The sequence below is a fragment of the Aquarana catesbeiana genome, linkage group LG01 (genome assembly GCF_042186555.1).
Source record: "Aquarana catesbeiana isolate 2022-GZ linkage group LG01, ASM4218655v1, whole genome shotgun sequence".
Lineage (NCBI taxonomy): Eukaryota > Metazoa > Chordata > Amphibia > Anura > Ranidae > Aquarana > Aquarana catesbeiana.
The window spans coordinates 21334484-21355108 of NC_133324.1; the positions used below are offsets into that span (position 1 = coordinate 21334484).

Here is a 20625-nt window from a genome sequence, read left to right on the forward strand (position 1 = left end):
TGGTTTTAGGTGCGTTTTATCATCTGTTTAGGTCACTCTTTGTAAAGTTTTAGGTCTACACCAGCAGCATTGGGATCATCTCTGCTTCCCTAGTGTAGGTTCCTCAGTGTGACTGTGGCAGAGGCTCAGACCAATTCATCTGTAGACAGTTTGACTGCAACCCCTGAGCTTTTATTTACAGCTGCAGTTTGGCAAAGACCAAGAGATTTAACACAAGCTTACAACTATTAGTCTACAAGGGAGATATACTTTACACGCACATGAACTTTAATGGCATCCCAGTCTTAGTCCGTAGGGTTCAATATTGAGTTGGCCCACACTTTGCAGCTCTAATAGCTTCAACTCTTCTGGGAAGGCTGTCCACAAGGTTTAGGAGTGTGTCTATGGGAATGTTTGACTATTCTTCCAGAAGGGCATTTGTGAGGTCAGGCACTGATGTGGATGAGAAGGCCTGGCTTGCAGTCTCTAATTCATCCCAAAGGTGTTCTATTGGGTTGAGGTCAGGACTCTGTGCAGGCCAGTCAAGTTCCTCACCCCTAACTTGCTCATCCATGTCTTTATGGACCTTGCTTTGTACACTGGTCCAAATCATTTGGTGGAGGGGGGATTATGGTGTGGGGCTGTTTTTCAGGGGTTGGGTTTGGCCCCTTAGTTCCAGGGAAGGGAACTCTTAAGGCGTCAGCATACCAAGACATTTTGGACAATTTCATGCTCCCAACTTTGTGGGAACAGTTTGGGGATGGCCCCTTCCTGTTCCAACATGACTGCGCACCAGTGTACAAAGCAAGGTCCATAAAGATATGGATGAGGGAGTTTTGGGGTGGATGAACTTGACTGGCCTGCATAGAGTCCTAACCTCAACCTGATAGAATACTTTTGAGGTGAATTAGAGCGGAGACTGCGACAGGCCTTCTAATCCAACATCCGTGTCTGACCTCACAAATGTGCTTCTGGAAGAATGGTCAAACATTCCCATAGACACCCTCCTAAACCTTGTGGACAGCCTTCCCAGAAGAGTTGAAGCTGCTAAAGCTGCAAAGGGTGGGCCAACTCAATATTGAACCCTACGGACTAAGACTGGGGTGCCAGTAAAGTTCATGTGCGTGTAAAGGCAGGCGTCCCAATACTTTTGACAATTTAGTGCGTATATATCTATATCTAGAGATAGATAGATAGAGATATATATATACACACACACACACACACACACACACACACACACATATATATATATATACACACATATTTATTAGTAAACAAACCTACAATGTGTAAGGCAAAGAACAATTATATTCAGATCCTAAAAAGTATCCAAACAGCATACTATATTTTATATTTTGACATGCTGTACAAGGTGCATCTCAAACAATTTGAATATCATTGAAAAGTTAATTTATTTTAGTAATTCAATTCAAAAAGTGAAACCATATATATATTATATAGATTCATTACACACAGAGTGATATATTTAAAATAATTTCTCTCTTTTAATGTTGATGATTATGGCTTACAGCTCGTGAAAACCCAAAAATCAGTATCTCAGAAAAGTAGAATATTACACAAGACCAATACAAAAGATTTTTAATACAGAAATGTTGGCTTACTGAGACGTCTGTCCATGTACAGTATAGTATGCACTCAATATTTGGCTGGGGCTCCTTTTCCATGAATTACGGCATCAATGCGGCGTGGCATGGAGGTGATCAGCCTGTGGCACTGCTGAGGTGTTATGGAAGCCCAGGTTGCTTTGATAGCGGCCTTCAGCTCATCTGCATTGTTGGGTCTGATGTCTCATCTTCCTCTTGATAATACCCCACAGATTCTTTATGGGGTTTAGGTCAGGCGACTTTGTGGCCAAAGCAGCACAGTGATAACATGATCATGTGACCAGGTATTGGTACTTTTGGTGGTGTGGACAGGTTCCAAGTCCTGCTGGAAAATGAAATCAGCATCTCCATAAAGCTGGTCAGCAAAGGGAAGTATGAAGTGCTCTAGAATGTCCTGGTAGAGGGCTGACTTGATAAAACACAGTGGACCAACACCAGCAGATGACATGGCTCCCCAAATCATCACTGACTGTGGAAACTTCACACTGGACCTCATGCAACTTGGATTCTGGGCCTCTCCACTCTTCCCCCAGACTCTGGGACCTTCATTTCCAAATGAAATGTAAAATTTACTTTCATCTGAAAAGAGGACTTTGGACCACTGAGCAACAGTCCAGTCCTTTATCTCCTTAGACTAGGTAAGACGCTTCTGACGTTGACTCAGGAGTGGCTTGACACAAGGAATGCAACAGTTGTAGCCCATGTCCTGGATACATGTAGTGGTTCCTGAAGCACAGACACCAGCCATAGTCCATGCCTTGTGAATCTCCCCTGAATTCTTGAAGGGCCTTTGCTTCACAATCCTCTCAAGGCTGCGGTTAACCCTGTTACTTGTGTATGTTTTTCTACCACATTTTTTCCTTCCACTCAAATTTCCATTAATATGCTTGGATACAGCACTCTGTGAACAGCCAGGCTCTTTAGCAATGAGCTTTTGAGACTTACCCTCCTTGGAGGGTGTCAATGACTCATCTGGACAACGGTCAAATCAGCAGTCTTCCCCATGATTGTGTAACATACTGAACCAGACGGGGGCCCATTTAAAGGCTCAGGAAACCTTTACAGGTGTTCAGCTGATGGCACCACAAGTTTACAATATTCAAATTTTTCACAATATTCTACTTTTCTGAGACACTGAATTTTGGGTTTTCACTAGCTGTAAGCCATGATCACCAAAACTAACAGAAATAAATGCTTGAAAAACATCACTGTGTGTGTGTAATTAATCAATATAATATACGACTTTCACTTTTTGAATTGAATTACTGAAATAAATCAACTTTCTGATGACCTAATTTTTTTGAGATGCACCTGTATATATCCAAATCCAACTTGAGAAATGGGATTTTTTTTTATCCTACATTTTTATCCTACATCTTTTTTTTTGCCTTGGATCAGTTTTAATTAAATGGCTGCCTTTGTATAGGTGGTTCACCTGGGAATTTGGACAAAACGTAATTATAAAATCTCGTAAACTTAACCTAAAAAAAAAAAAAAAAGTACAGAAAAATATGCCAATACAGCAAAAGTGGATCCTCGCTATGGGCACCGGCACTTTCATGGGACTTTTTGATGTGCAATACAAAAAGAATTCAGTAAATTAATTAAAATAATTCAATATTTATTTTAACAAAAGATTAAAAGAAGGTATAATATCCTCATAAAAACAGATACAATACGATTCATATGGTACAATCCTTATGTTTACAGCGGCATTTGTGTAGATCCTTACATGTTTCACCCCCCCAAAACTGGGCTTTCTCAGGGAATACTATCCGATTGGGGTCAAAGCCTTCTAATAAAAAGAGGATATGTACTATAAATGTCATATCACAACAATTAAAAAAAAAAATTACATTAGCATAAACAAATACATATGTGCGCTAGTTCCGATGGCTTTCCATGCTTACCCTGAAGTTCAAAAGGTATCTCGTAGGTCTACAATCGCTAATGATTCAAAGGTTGATATGATGCCAAAACCAACATAGAGCTGCAGGCGACCACAGGAGGCAGATCAGGGCCAAGCTATAGTAATACAAGACCAATATTAGGTCTTCTTATATTACTAGAACTTGGCCCTGATCTACCTCCTGTGGTCGCCAGCAGATCTATGTTGGTTTTGGCATCATATCAACCTTTGAATCATTAGCGATTGTAAACCTACGACATACCCTGAAGTTGAAAAGGTAAGCATGGAAAGCCATCGGAACTAGCACACATATGTATTTGTTTATGCTAATGTATAAAATGTTAATTGTTGTGATATGTTATGTGACATTTATAGTACATATTATCTTTTTTATTAGAAGGCTTTGACCACAAGCAGATTGGGCTTCTTCAGGGAATACGATCTGCTTGGGGTCAAATCCTTCTAATAAAAAAAGAACATGTACTATAAATGTCACATAACATATCACAACAATTAACATTTTTTACATTAGCATAAACAAATACATATGTGTGCTAGTTCCGATGGCTTTCCATGCTTACCCTGAAGTTCAAAAGGTATCTCGTAGGTCTACAATTGCAAATGATTCAAAGATTGACAAGATGCCAAAACCAACATAGAGCTGCAGGCGACCACAAGAGGCAGATCTGGACCGAGCTATAGTAATATAAGAAGACCAATATTGGTCTTGTATTACTATAGCTCGGTCTGGATCTGCCTCCTGTGGTCGCCTGCAGCTCTATGTTGGTTTTGGCATCATATCAACCTTTGAATCATTAGCGATTGTAGACCTATGAGATACCTTTTGAACTTCAGGGTAAGCATGGAAAGCCATCGGAACTAGCACACATATGTATTTGTTTATGCTAATTTAAAAAATGTTAATTGTTGTGATATGTTATGTGACATTTATAGTACATATTCTCTTTTTTTTTTTAGAAGGCTTTGACCCCAAGCAGATGGTATTCCCTGAAGAAGCCCAATTTCGGGTGAAATATGTCAGGACCTACACAAATGCCGCTGCAAATATAAGGATTGTACCATACAAGTCATATTGTATGTTTTTACAAGGATATAATATCACCTTTTAATCTTTTGTTAAAATAAATATTGAATTCTTTTAATGAAATTTACTGGATTATTTTTGTATTGCACCTAAAAAGGCCCATAAAACTGCAAACATACTTTAAAAATTAAGGGATGTGGTGCTATAATTATGGTTATTTATCCACAATAAATTCATATCCACAGACTTGCTGAAGCGGTTTGGCTTTGTTGCCCTGTCTTGCCTAAACTGAAAAGCATGCACTCTAGTGATTTGCGTGTGTGTGTGTCCTTCTGTTCTTTCAGTGATAACAATACCCTCAGGTTTACGCTCTACCAACCTCTACCAGGTACAGGGGGCTAGTATAACGGGCTAATGAAAGCACCCCATGATGATAAAACATACTACAAATGCATTGCTTCTAAGAGCTCCTGAATTTAGGGCAAAAGAACTTTTGTAGAGATTGTGGCCCAGGACCAACCCCACTAATAGGCAGCACTGCGGGCACTAATGGGTAAGCACTGAAGGACACTGATGGGCAAAGGAATGCCGATAACCGGCAAGTGTGATTACATTGCGATTAGCTGTGATTAGACCCAGCTAATCACGTGGTAAAGAGCCACTGTGATTGGCTCTTTACTCAGATCTGTGATCAGCTCTGTCCGTAGGACACAGCAATCACAATCAAGTATTTTGAGAGCTGCAATAACCTCACAACCCTATCTAAGGTGCCCTGATTAGGGGAAGGAGTTACCTTGATCTTCAGGGACTTCTTCACTTCTTTGATGACGGTCTCTCTATCCTCCAGCTTCAGTCCCAATCCCTCGGCGTCTGTAATCTCGGCACGGAGGGCAGCCGATCTCTGCTCAACTGGAGGAGGTGACTGCAGAGGAGACACATCCATAAGTCACGTATTATCACAATTTCAATAAAAGAAAAACCCAAATAAAATGGGGAAGAACCTAAAATCAGGTTTGCATTGTTGCCTGTGTCCTTACTGGGGAGGTTTTCCCTCATCTCCTGTGTCAGCGAAGGATATTCGGAAAATCTAGCCAATGTAGACACAGGCAGCATTAAAAGCAATTATATCAGTGCAGATGGGAAATTATGGAACTTTTGTCAGCCCGGCTGGAGCGAACAAAAACAGTTTACAGGAATTCCCCCCGTCCCAGGATCCACTCACCTTGCTTTGAGGCTTCTCCGCGTCATACTCTCCTTCCTGCATTGCAGTGGCCATCTTGTTCATGGTGGCGATCAAGTTGTTGCAAGACTGTCGGAGGCATTCGTATGGGTTACTGCCCTGAGAGCCGTAAATCTGGAACAAGGAACGATCAATGACTATTACGAGTGAACAGATGCGAGAGATAATTTCCTACCATTCATAATCTAAGTGTTACTGAGTCATTGAGCTGGCAATTTTTTTTTTTATTTTTTTTGTTTCCTCTTGGGCACCTTGCAGTTTTCTCACCTGTTCAGTGGCCTTGAAGGCCACATCCTCCAGCTTCAAAGACTGCAGACCTTCGCTCTCCCCGAGAGGAGCGATCATCTGAGCGCCTGCGGCCGCCACCTCCTGGAAGACGGCCACCACCCATTTCAGATGTTTGCGGCATTCCAGCAGCGTCTCGGAGACCTGGAAAGGCAGAAGTCACAGTCACACAATGTCTCATAAGTCTCAGCTCTATCCTTCAACACAAAGAAGCAGAGTGCACCATTGGGTGGGATGCTACAGCAGACTAGATCAACGTTTTTTTAATTTATTTTTTAAAACAAGGGAGCCCTTGTAATAGTTCTCAGGGAACCTCTAATAATGATGTAACTATAAAAATGACTAAAAGAAGAAGGAATGTGACATACTTAGATAGCATATTTTATACTCAGGCCTGCTCTATACAACTATATTTTTAATATTAACCACTTCAATACAGGTTACTTTCACCCCCTTCCTGCCCAGGCCAATTTTCAGTGCTGTCGCCCTTTGAATGACAATTATGTGGTCATGCAACTCTTAACCCAAACAACATTTTTATGATGGGCACTGACGGGCATCACTGGTGGGCACCGATAATCAGTGCCGATGTCCCCACTGAAGAATGACGCTTATCGGCTCTCCTCTCCTCATCCTGTCAGTGTGAGGAGAAAAATGCCAATAACCGGCAATTCGTATTAACACTTTGATCATCTGTGATTGGACACAGCTGATTACATGGTAAAAAACCTAATTGGCGCTTTACCATGATCGGTGATCGCGACACACCCCCCCCCCCCCCCCCCCCCCCGGGGTGCACACGAGCGACTCGTTCTGAAAGATGTCATATGGCGTTGAGTGAGAACGGTAAAGTCAATCTGCTATAGGCCTGACTGGAAGGTCTTAATAAAAAAGAATAATGGCCACACAGTCCGTGTAAACTGTACTGCTCTCTCCCCAGAAAAGTAATCCCTTACTCTGACAGCCAATGAGAAGTGCCCCCTTACACTGTGCTCAGTGAACAGCCCTAGTACATTGGTGGTTATGGAGAACTCTTCTTACATTGGTGATAAGTGGGAAGGATGCCTGCCAGGTCCTTAAAGTGGAGTTCCACCCGTTTTTTAGTTTATTAAAAGTCAGCAGCTACAAAAAGCATAGCTGCCGACTTTTAATAAACAGACACTTACCTGCCCCAAGGTCCAGCGATGTGGCCGCCCGGAGGGTAGCTCCTCTCCCCCCAATCTCCTTCGGCGCCGTCACGGTAACTGTGGGCACCCGGTCGCGACAGCTTACGGCTTCACGGCCAGGCATGCACTGAGCATGTGTGAGTTGCGCGGCGCTCTCCTATTGGCCAGCCGATCTTCTGGGACCTGAGATGTGTCCCAGAAGATTGCTGGCAGGGAGGGGCCACCTAGGGGGAGAGGAGGAGTCGCCTAGGCAGCCGAAGATAGGAAGCAGGAAGTCCCACGAAAAAAAGGGTACACCCCCCCCCGCAAAAATGACATGCCAAATGTTCCATGTAAGGGGCGAGGAGTGCTTAAAGCGGAAGTTCCACTTTTGGGTGGAACTCCGCTTTAATAACTAGGACTCATCTGCTGTCAGCGGGATTGCCCATAGACAGCAGAATGTAAACAAAAAAGCCACCATTAAAAATAAAAAATAAATAAAAAAGCATGGAGGAACCACACACCAAAGAGAATAAGCAGCAGAAAGTCCCAAAGAGAATAATGCCCTTCCAGGATGTTTCCAGTGGGACTGGCTGCTCTATAAACCGAGGGGTAAGAAGGGGAGGTACTTGGGTGAGCTTAAAAGAGGAAAAGGCTGAGAAACAGCAGTGTGAGGATTGCCGAATACCAGTAGAGAACAGGAAGAATCCAGGAGGTGTCATGGAATGTCTCTAAAGTGTTGGCACTCTCCTGGTGTTATGCATGCATATAGCTTAAAGTGGAAGGGGGTCACAAGAGCATGTACAAGTAAAAAACGACTTAAATATCGGTCTTTATTTGCTTGGCTGGACGAGGGCCAGACCAAGGTTTAGGCAGAAGAGATGGACGCCTTGGGGCACTTCAGCAGAAGCAGAGAACAAAACCAGCCAACACATTCCGCTGAAGTATTTCACAGCTCCAGGTGGGGGCGCACTTCGGCCTTTTCATTGTGGGTGCTAAAAGGACCTTGGCCAGCCCTGGCTGGGATTAAACTGCTACAGAAGAACAGGCTATAAACAGCTTATAGAGAGGGAAAGGCCATTATATTCTATACATTTACTCCGCAATACACGGTTTTATTTTCTTCAGGAGAGTAAGGTGGTGAGCAATGATATGGAGAAGTCTCCGATATTTAGGTTGCACTGGTAGTCTGTGTATGTTACAAATTCTTTAGTATTTCCCCTAATCTAAAAATAATGAAATGTACGCCCAGACCAGGAGAATTAATAAGAGAATTTTCCTTTTTCTGGCAGAGATCTGTGTTGCTCTGAAGACATTATTAAACATCAGCGAGGTGATCAGTTCCTCATGTGTATCTACAATAGAGTATACCAGGAGAACGAGACTCATGGAAGAGGTCCAAGTCTTTGCTTTGTAGAAATGGTTAGCTGGCCAACAAATACATTTCACTACATTGCACTATTTTCTTTTCTTTTAGCGGTCTTAAATAGATAGAGAATATATATACACACACATATTTGGACAGCTACATCTCTGAATGGTGCTGAACAGGGAGTGAAGAAACCCATACAATCCTCAGGAAAACCTAACAAAATGGTGTAGCATCTTTTTTTTTTTTTTTTTAAATTAAGAATCTAAATTCCTATAAAAAGGAAATATACACCAATGCCGAGTATCACTGTGTATCCCAAAACAAAAAGTTATCCTCTGAAGACGGACGGCTCCTAATGTTTGAGGTTGCCTCACCGGGGGTCCGAAGCTGAGAGCGGCAGGTATTCCGGGTGCCTCCGTTCCCGGCATTCTGCGGCGGATCTTCTTACAGAACTGTCGGATGTCACTGCATGAGGTCTCCAGATCCTTCAGGAGGATAGCAAAGTCTGACGCCTCCTGTCCAACCTGAAGGAAGAGATGGCAAACACATGAGATATTAGGCATGTCAGTGCAGGATGAGGAGCTCAGAAAGCATGTTCAGACTGGGAGAAAGGGGTGCATCATGAAGGAGCAAACAATGCGAGAAAAATTGGACCTCCTCAAATCCCTCCTCTGAAATGAGATATCTGACCTCACATCCCTCCCCTCCAATGAGATATCTGACCTCACATCCCTCCCCTCCAATGAGATATCTGACCTCACATCCCTCCCCTCCAATGAGATATCTGACCTCACATCCCTCCTCATCCAATGAGTATATCTGACTTCACATCATCCCTCCCCTCCAATGAGATATCTGACCTCCCATCCCTCCCCTCCAATTAGATATCTGACCTCACATCATCCCTCCCCTCCAATGAGATATCTGACCTCACATCCCTCCCTCTCCAATGAGATCTCTGACGTCCCCATCCCTCCCCTCCAATGAGATATCTGACCTCACATCCCTCCTCATCCAATGAGTATATCTGACCTCACATCATCCCTCCCCTCCAATGAGATATCTGACCTCCCATCCCTCCCCTCCAATTAGATATCTGACCTCACATCATCCCTCCCCTCCAATGAGATATCTGACCTCACATCCCTCCCTCTCCAATGAGATCTCTGACGTCCCCATCCCTCCCTCTCCAATGAGATATCTGACCTCCCATCCCTCCCCCTCCAATTAGATATCTGACCTCACATCATCCCTCCCCTCCAATGAGATATCTGACCTCACATCCCTCCCTCTCCAATGAGATCTCTGACGTCCCCATCCCTCCCTCTCCAATGAGATATCTGACCTCACATCCCTCCCCTCCAATGAGATATCTGACCTCACATCCCTCCCCTCCAATGAGATATCTGACCTCACATCCCTCCCTCTCCAATGAGATATCTGACCTCACATCCCTCCCTCTCCAATGAGATATCTGACCTCCCATCCCTCCCCTCCAATGAGAGATCTGACCTCACATCCCTCCCCTCCAATGAGATATCTGACCTCACATCCCTCCCCTCCAATGAGATATCTGACCTCACATCCCTCCCTCTCCAATGAGATATCTGACCTCCCATCCCTCCCCTCCAATGAGAGATCTGACCTCACATCCCTCCCCTCCAATGAGATATCTGACCTCACATCCCTCCCTCTCCAATGAGATATCTGACCTCCCATCCCTCCCCTCCAATGAGAGATCTGACCTCACATCCCTCCCCTCCAATGAGATATCTGACCTCACATCCCTCCCTCTCCAATGAGATATCTGACCTCCCATCCCTCCCCTCCAATGAGAGATCTGACCTCACATCCCTCCCCTCCAATGAGAGATCTGACCTCACATCCCTCCCCTCCAATGAGATATCTGACCTCCCATCCCTCCCCTCCAATGAGATATCTGACCTCACATTTTTCCCATCCAATGAGATATCGGACCTCACTCCCCCACCCCCCTTACCAGGAGAACACAATAGCTCTTGCGGTAAAGAAATTCCCCCATCAACACAGAGTCAGGGTTAAAGAGGGAATCAAGCAATTTGCTTTTCTGCAACCCAAGCAAAGTAAATCACAACATCTATGGCCAACCTTAGTTATATTACACGTATGAGGCCCTGGCCTGTGTTAGCCAGCAATTTTATCAGGTTGTAACCAATATCTTAAAAAGGACATAAAAGACCGATAAGATGACAAAAGCACAATGACGGGTGCAGCTAAACCCCATCAACCTGCACTGGATTCCACATGTAGAGCCACCACAGAGGTGAAACAGGTAAGGGATTCCCCGGGGTCACAAGCAAGGGATCCTCCGGGGTCACAAGCAAGGGATCCCCCGGGGTCACAAGCAAGGGATCCCCCGGGGTCACAAGCAAGGGATCCCCCGGGGTCACAAGCAAGGGATCCCCCGGGGTCACAAGCAAGGGATCCCCCGGGGTCACAAGCAAGGGATCCCCCGGGGTCACAAGCAAGGGATCCTCCGGGGTCACAAGCAAGGGATCCTCCGGGGTCACAAGCAAGGGATCCTCCGGGGTCACAAGCAAGGGATCCTCCGGGGTCACAAGCAAGGGATCCTCCGGGGTCACAAGCAAGGGATCCTCCGGGGTCACAAGCAAGGGATCCTCCGGGGTCACAGGTAAGGGAATCCCCGGGGTCACAGGTAAGGGAATCCCCGGGGTCACAGGTAAGGGAATCCCCGGGGTCACAGGTAAGGGAATCCCCGGGGTCACAGGTAAGGGATTCTCCGGGGTCACAGGTAAGGGATTCTCCGGGGTCACAGGTAAGGGATTCTCCGGGGTCACAGGTAAGGGATTCTCCGGGGTCACAGGTAAGGGATTCTCCGGGGTCACAGGTAAGGGATTCTCCGGGGTCACAGGTTACTCACATGTAAGAAGGCCCGCAGTCTGCTCACTTCAACTCCCATACAATCCAGAGCGCTCTGTGTAAACTGTAGACAAAAAACAGACATATATCAGTTACAGACAGACTGGAGACAGATGACCGGGATATGGGAATGTCCGAGTCACCAATTCAGAACAAAACATGGCGATTAGGAAAGTCGGAGGAAAGTCAGAAATCTACATTTGTACACTTGTTCTGGGTCACTAAATACTGTGGCCAAAAAGACCAACATGACAGACAACTCGGTCGGCAGTAGGGCAAGTTTCTTCAAGGATAGGCCACGATGTGAGATTTTACCAGCAGGTGGCACTGCCGGTAAAAATCGGTCATTGCAGACCCCTCTGTCCTACTAAAATCCACAACTCTGTTATCACATACAAACAGCCGGGGGAGTCCAATTTTCCTGAATGATATATACTCAAGAAGTTATTCCCCATATCTTGAATAGAAATCACTCCGAGGCTAAAGCTCCACACAGTCCGGCTTGTGTGAAAATCCCTCTTATGTGTCAGTGATTACACTTACCCTGGAAATATATAGAAGTGAGCCGCGCGGTCTCTTTATATAGTATAATAACAGCCGGCACAGCAAGAGATCAATTTGCAAAGTAAGATGAACTGTATATATAATAAAGTGCAGTGCTAATATGATGTCAGTGGAATAAACCACAACAAAATAAAGTTCTACTCAATGCAGTGACCTCATAAGTATATAAAGAAAGTTTGTATCTATACTCTATGACAGAATACTCCAACAATCTCTGTATATTACATAGACAATAGTGAAAAATTAACTGAGATTAGTGAAAAATAATGTTGTGAAACAAAAATAAAAATAAAATAAATATACATTCATAAGCGCATATTAAAGTCCATGAACAAGTGACCATAATAACATGGTGACTTGAAATAAATGCTTGGTGTACACAGTTTGCCAGTAGATAATCCACCACCGATAAGTATAAGGCTTACCAGAAAAGTTGAACCCAAATAGGCGTACGCCTACTGAGTCAGCGAAGCTTGATGTCTTTTTAGACGAAACGTGTCGGGACGGGCTCTGCTGATGCCACTGCGTCACTATCCATATTTGATCACAAAGCGCTTTTTATCTTCTTAAAATGTGAGTGTTCCTTTTTTTTGTTTTTACATACAATAAACATCTTGTATTGAAATGGAATCACGCTATGTGGCCGATTCCTTCTTCTCCTTATAAAACGCATCATTGGGAGAAAATTTTTCTGATCCATCTTCTGGTCATCATTCCTTTGGTAGTTATCCATTGGAAACAGCACTGTGAAGGACCATAGGAGTCTATATCCCCAACTGGATGCTGTGTGTGTGTTGATGAATGGTTCCCCTTGGTGTATTACACCACAAGCTTTACTGACTCATTAGACCTATTTGGGTTCAACTTTTCTGGTAAGCCTTCTACTTACCAGTGGTGGATTATCTATTGGCAAACTGTCTACACCAAGAATTTATTTCAAGTCACCATGTTATTATGATCACTTGTTCATGGACTTTAATATGCACTTAATTAGTTAATTAATTTTATTTTTATTCACAACATTATTTTTCACTATTGTCTATGTACATATACATAGTAGGTGAGGTTGAAAAAAGACACAAGTCCATCAAGTCCAACCTATGTGTGTGATTATGTGTCAGTATTTCATTACATATCCCTGTATGTTGCGGTCATTCAGGTGATTATCTAATAGTTTCTTGAAGCTTTCAATGCTCCCCACTGAGACCACTGCCTGTGGAAGGGAATTCCACATCCTTGCCGCTCTTACAGTAAAGAACCCTCTACGTAGTTTAAGGTTAAACCTCTTTTCTTCTAATTGTAATGAGTGGCCACGAGTCTTATTAAACTCTCTTCTGCGAAAAAGTTTTATCCCTATTGTGAGGTCACCAGTACAGTATTTGTAAATTGAAATCATATCCCCCTCTCAAGCGTCTCTTCTCCAGAGAGAATAAGTTCAGTGCTCCCAACCTTTCCTCATAACTAATATCCTCCAGACCCTTTATTAGCTTTATTGCCCTTCTTTGTACTCGCTCCATTTCCAGTACATCCTTCCTGAGGACTGGTGCCCAGAACTGGACAGCATACTCCAGGTGCGGCCGGACCAGAGTCTTGTAGAGCGGGAGAATTATCGTTTTATCTCTGGAGTTGATCCCCCTTTTAATGCATGCCAATATTCTGTTTGCTTTATTAGCAGCAGCTTGGCATTGCATGCCATTGCTGAGCCTATCATCTACTAGGACCCCCAGGTCCTTTTCCATCCTAGATTCCCCCAGAGGTTCTCCCCCAGTCTATAGATTGCATTCATATTTTTGCCACCCAAATGCATTATTTTACATTTTTCTACATTGATTCTCATTTGCCATGTAGTCGCCCACCCCATTAATTTGTTCAGATCTTTTTGCAAGGTTTCCACATCCTGCGGAGAAGTTATTGCCCTGCTTAGCTTAGTATCCTCTGCAAATACAGAGATTGAACTCTTTATCCCATCCTCCAGGTCGTTTATAAACAAATTAAATAGGATTGGTCCCAGCACAGAACCCTGGGGAACCCCACTACCCACCCCTGACCATTCCGAGTACTCCCCATTTATCACCACCCTCTGAACACGCCCTTGTAGCCAGTTTTCAATCCATGTACTCACCCTATGGTCCATGCCAACGCACCTTATTTTGTACAGTAAACGTTTATGGGGAACTGTGTCAAATGCTTTTGCAAAATCCAGATACACCACGTCTACGGGCCTTCCTTTATCTAGATGGCAACTCACCTCCTTATAGAAGGTTAATAGATTGGTTTGGCAAGAACGATTCTTCATGAATCCATGCTGATTACTGCTAATGATATCATTCTTGTTACTAAAATCTTGTATATAGTCCCTTATCCCCTCCAAGAGTTTACATACTATTGATGTTAGGCTAACTGCTCTGTAATTCCCAGGGATGTTTTTTGGGCCCTTTTTAAATATTGGTGCTACACTGGCTTTTCTCCAATCAGCTGGTACCATTCCAGTCAATAGACTGTCTGTAAAAATTAGGAACAACGGTCTGGCAATCACCTGACTGAGTTCCCTAAGTACCCTCGGATGCAAGCCATCTGGTCCCGGTGATTTAATAATGTTAAGTTTCTCAAGTCTAATTTTAATTCCGTCCTCTGTTAACCATGTAGGTGCTTCCTGTGTTGTGTCATGAGGATAAACACTGCAGTTTTGGTTACTGAAGCCCCCCGATTCACTCGTGAAGACTGAGGAGAAGAATAAATTCAATACCTTTACCATCTCCCCATCCTTTGTAACCAGATGTCCTTCCTCATTCTTTATGGGGCCAATATGGTCTGTCCTCCCTTTTTTACTGTTTACATACTTAAAGAATTTCTTGGGATTTTTTTTTGCTCTCCTCCACTATGTGCCTTTCGTGTTCTATCTTAGCCGTCCTAATTGCACCCTTATATTTCTTATTGCATTCTTTATAAAGTTTGAATGCTGATGATGATCCCTCAACCTTGTATTTTTTGAAGGCCTTCTCCTTTGCTTTTATATGCATTTTTACATTGGCGTTAAGCCATCCAGGATTTTTGTTCGCTCTTTTAAATTTATTACCCAATGGGATACATTGGCTAATGCCCTTATTTAATATGCTCTTAAAGCAAACCCATCTCTCCTCCGTATTCTTTGTTCCTAATATTTTATCCCAATTTATGCCTTTTAGCAAAGCTTGTAGTTTAGGGAAGTTGGCTCTTTTGAAATTCAGTGTCTTTGTGTTCCCTTCATGTTTCCTATTTGTGTGATTTATACTGAAACTAATTGACCTGTGATCGTTTAATTATTGATACAGAGATTTAATTTTTCTATCATAGAGTATAGATACAAAACTTTCTTTATATACTTATGAGGACACTTACCCTGGAAGCCTGTTAGTAGCCCCCTGTGCAAGGAGATCGTAAGGGTGAGTGTGAAAGGCATTTTGAAATCAGACCAGGCTGACACCGATGGGATGTGCATTATGAGTGTTGGTGCGCTGTGGTGCCGTTCCTTCTATCTGGCATCACAATGCATGGTAACGCACTACTTTGTTTCTGCATTGTGTCACACGATCGAGGTGGATGGGGGAATCTTCCCCATCCGGAGCATTGCATTCTGACTTCATTCTTCCCCTGTGTCAGAATACACTGGATCAGTGGCTTCAGCAGCTTCAACTTTTTTCCCTTATGGCGTCTATGAGAAGAGCCGGATACATCCTGGGTTCTCATTTTCATCCATCTAGCACTTCCACAATATCAGTATACAGAATACTGTACAAAATGCATGGTGTCATGTACACTATACAGTAGTCTGCAGAGGCAGGACCTAGAACCTTCAGGGCCCCAGTGCAAGAAACCATGCAGGGCTGGGGCCCTTCCCTTCGAGCCTTGTGTCGGAATGCCAAGGCCTGTTCGTCAAGAGTGACCTTTGCAACCGTGGTAGTTCCGCTGCTGGCGTCATTCATTTTTTTGTTTATTGTTTTAAATATTTTTTTACCATCTTATTTTTTTAACTTTATTTAAATTTTTTTGCAACATTTTATCATTTTTTATTTTTTTAAAATTTTTTTTTTTTGCAACATTTTTATTTTATTATTTTTTAATTTTTTTTTGCAAATATTTTTTATTTTATCATTTTTTAATTTTTTTTTAGGAGCCTCCGTGGGGGGCTTTGGTGAAATATCGGGGGTATAAATAAACCTCTGATGTTTAACCTTTAAGACAGAGAAAGACTAAATGACACAGTCCTCCATCTCATCTCTGCAGCCTCAGCTGCACAGAATAAATGGACAGGAAGAGCTCTGTATAGAGGCTTCCTGTTCATTCACAAACTGAAGCATAGTGAGCAGAGTTATGAATGAACAGTTTACTAAGCTTCGGTTTGGAATGGACAGAGTCAGTGATTAGTACCGATTACTAACCCTGTCCATTTATAAATGAAGCATAGTAAACTGTGTTTATTCATAATTGTTTACTATGCTTCAGTTGCTGAATGAACAGGAAGATTCTGCACAAAGCTGTTCCTGTCCATTCATTCTGAGCAGCTGAGATTGAGGGCTGTATTGCCCAGTCTCTCTATGTCTCAAAGGTGAAACATCATTAGTCTGTTAAGACTCCTGGGGGCAGCAGAGGAGAAAGCTGGATAGAAGCGGCAACACAGTTGCAACTGAGCCCCTTTCCCCAGGGGGACCATGCAGCACCCCTGTACACCTGGATAGAAGGTGCGGCAGGAGCAGCATATAGAGAAACACATTCCCTCCATTTTCCTCCTGCAGCTGCTGAATGCTTGTGGCAGGGAGAGAATGAGAAGCAGGCTTTCATTGGCTGCAGGAGGAAAATGGAGGGAATCAGTTCCTCTATATGCGTCTCTCGCCAACGCTCCTATCCAGGAGAGCTGCATGGGCTCCCTGGAGAAAGGGGCTGAGTTGCAATTGTGACCCCCTTTAGTTACGCCCCTTGTTGTCGGCCTCCCTGCCCTTTGCTGTAGATTGAAAGCAGCTCCTGTAGGGAGAATTGTGGTCAATACAGCCGAGACAAGGTGATGGGCATCATTCTTATACTTCACTACCAGCTCTAAAAGACTGAGCGGTGAAGCAACCACGGGTATTTGGAGCAATTTTTGGAGCTTTCACACAAGCGTCACGTTTATCCAATGAACATGGCTTGCCTTTATATGCCATTATTTAGTGTGATTTAAGGGTATAAATACTTTAAAAGTCAGGTCTCTGTGCTTTGTTTTATACATCCACACAACGTAAAAGCATTCAAAACATGGGGTAAAGGTACCTAAAATGCAGGTCAAACACTACTGTGCACTATGCAGTAATGAATGATGACTCCTGACATCATGCAGATATACAGCGCCTTGAAAAAGTATTCATACCCCTTGACATTTTCCACATTTTGTCATGTTATAACCAAAAAAATTATTTTTGGGGGATTTTATGTGATAGACCAACACATCCAGAGAGGGACATTTTTGCCCATTCTTCTTTGCAAAATATCTCAAGCTCTGTCAGATTGGATGGACAGCGTCTGTGAACAGCAATTTTCAAGTCTTGCCACAGATTCTCAATTAGATTTAGGTCTGGACTGTGACTGGGCCATTCTAACACATGAATAGTCTTTGATCTAAACCATTCCATTGTAGCTCTGGCTGTATGTTTAGGGTCGTTGTCCTGCTGGAAGGTGAACCTCCGCCCCAGTCTCAAGTCTTTTGCAGACTCTAACAGGTTTTATTCTAAGATTGTCCTGTATTTGGCTCCATCCATCTTCCCATCAACTCTGAACAGCTTCCCTGTCCCTGCTGAAGAAAATCATCCCCACAACATGATGCTGTCACCACCATGTTTCACGGTGGGGATGGTGTGCTCAGGGTGATGTGCAGTGTTAGTTTTCTGTCACACATAGCGTTTTTCTTTTAGGCCAAAAAGTTCCATTTTGGTCTCATCTGACCAGAGCACCTTCTTCCACATGTTTGCTGTGTCCTCCACATGGCTTCTCACAAACTGCAAACAGGACTTCTTATGACTTTCTTTCACCAATGTCTTTCTTCTTGCCACTCTTCCATAAAGGCCAGATTTGTGGAGAACACGACTAATAGTTGTCCTGTGGACAGATTCTCCCACCTGAGCTGTGGATCTCTGCAGCTCCTCCAGAGTTACCATGGACCTCTTGGCTGCTTCTCTGATGAATGCTCTCCTTGCCCAGCCTGTCAGTTTAGGTGGACGGCCATGTCTTGGTAGGTTTGCAGTTGTGCCATACTCTTTCACTTTTTAAGATGATGGATTGAACAGAGCTCCGTGAGATGTTCAAAGCTTGGGATATTTTTTTATACCCTAACCCTGCTTTAAACTTCTCCACAACTTTATCCCTGACCTGTCTGGTGTGTTCCTTGGCCTTCATGATGCTGTTTGTTCACTAAGGTTCTCTTACAAACCTCTGAGGGCTTCACAGAACAGCTGTATTGATACTGAGATTAAAATGACACACAGGTGGACTCCATTTACTAATTAGGTGACTTCTGAAGGCAATTTTAGTTAGGGGTATCAGAGTAAAGGGTGCTGAATACAAATGTACACCACACTTTTCACACATTGTAAAAAATGTTTAAAACCATTTACCATTTTCCTTCCACTTCACAATTAAGTGCCACTTTATGTTGGTCCATCACAAAAAATCCCAATAAAATACATTTACGCCTTTGGTTGTAACATGACAAAATGTGGAAGATTTCAAGGGGGTATGAATAATTTTTCAAGGCAGTGTAGAAGGGATAAGCAGCACTCACCTTGATATGGTCAAACAGCTGCATAGTGCAGTCTTCAGGCTGGTCAGCCAGGTGGATGCTGTACAAGTGCTGAAAAGATGTAAAAAAAAAAAAAAAAAAAGATATGAAAAGACAAACAACCTCACACCTTGTTCAAACATCTTGTGCTAGTCACGGTTATGGCAGCTCATACCTGATAGTACTTGATGGCTTTGGTGAGCGGCTCCACATTGACCGTCTCGTCCAGCTGATCTTTGTGCAAACAATTCAATCAGGAAGTCTAATGATCGTTCATGGACACTCATCTCCGGGTACAGCGTGCCCACCTTCTTGTACACCTCCACGTTGCACTTGTTGAGAGCCCTGTGGGAGGATGACAATCCAGTCGATATATACAGTGCTGCGAAAAAGTATTTGCCACCTTCCTGATTTTTTTTTTTGTGCATATTTCTCACACTTAACCACTTAAGGACGGAGCCTCTTTTTGAGATTTGTTGTTTATAACTTAAAAACTGTTTTTTTTGCTGGAATATTACTTAGAACCCCCAAACATTATACATTTTTCTTTTCTAACACCCTAGAGAATAAAATGACGGTTGTTGCAATGATTTCTGTCACACCGTATTTGAGCAGCGGTCCTACGAGCGCACTTTTTTTTTTTTTTTTTTTTTTTAAATGCCCCTTTTTGAATTAAAAAATAAGACAACAATAAAGTTAGCCCAATTTTTTTTTTATATTGTGAAAGATAATGTTACGGCGAGTACATTGATACCCAACATGTCACGCTTCAAAATTGCGGCCGTTCGTGGAATGGCGACAAACTTTTACCCTTAATAATCTCCATAAGCGACGTTTAAAAAATTATACAGGTTGCATGTTTTGAGTTACAGAGGAGGTCTAGGGCTAGAATTATTGCTCTCGCTCTACCGATCGCGGTGATACCTCACGTGTGGTTTGAACGCCGTGTTCATATGCGGGCGCTACTCATGTATGCGTTTGCTTCTGCACACGAGCTCGGCGGGACGGGGAGCGTTTAAAATTTTTTTTTTTTCCTTATTTATTTTACCTTTTATTTTTACACCGTTTAAAAAAATAAAAATAAAATTGTGTCACTTTTATTCCTATTACAAGGAATGGAAACATCCTTTGTAATAGAAAAAAGCATGACAGGACCTCTTAAATATGAGATCTGGGGTCAAAAAGACCTCACATCTCATATTTACACTAAAATGCAATAAAAAAAAAAAGTGTCATTAAAAAAAAAAAATGGTCCTTTAAGAGCTATGGGCGGAGTAACGTTTTGACGTAGCTTCCGCCCTGCAATGATATGGAGACAGGTGGGGGGCCATATTCCCCTCACTCGTCTCCATGCCCAGCAAGGGTGAAGATCCGATCGCCTCCGCCGCTGCCGACGGCTCCCGTAAGCGGTGGAGGGCACCGGAGCGCGGCTGAGGGGAGGCCCACTCTCCCGCCGCAGATAAAAGTGATCTTGCGGCGAATCCGCTGCAGAGGCCACTTTTATCTGAAATGGGATCACCGGCCGAACAAGAGGATACCGGGGTTATGACAGCTAGCTGCTGCCATAACAATGATATCCCCCTCCAAAGTTAGGACGTATATCGGCCTGTGGCAGTCTGGAAGAGGTTAAATGATTCGGATTATCAAAACAAATGTTAATATTACACAAAGAAAACCAGAGAAAATCCAAAATGCAGTTTTTAAATGAGGATTTCGTTTGTTAAGGGAACACAAAAATAGCTGTCCAAACCTGCC

The 20625-nt window shown here is 43.2% G+C and overlaps 1 protein-coding gene across 1 annotated transcript in view; it reads right to left on the reverse strand.

Annotated features, from left to right (window-relative positions):
• Nucleotides 1-20625, reverse strand: part of DCTN1 (dynactin subunit 1) — a gene marked incomplete in the record, with an annotated part of 191365 nt that overhangs the window by 18042 nt on the left and 152698 nt on the right. The window contains 8 exon segments of the mRNA XM_073618867.1: nt 5355-5483; nt 5784-5915; nt 6069-6230; nt 8978-9127; nt 11524-11586; nt 18874-18942; nt 19046-19114; nt 19116-19343. Of these exon segments, the coding sequence (XP_073474968.1) occupies nt 5355-5483; nt 5784-5915; nt 6069-6230; nt 8978-9127; nt 11524-11586; nt 18874-18942; nt 19046-19114; nt 19116-19343 (1002 nt within the window).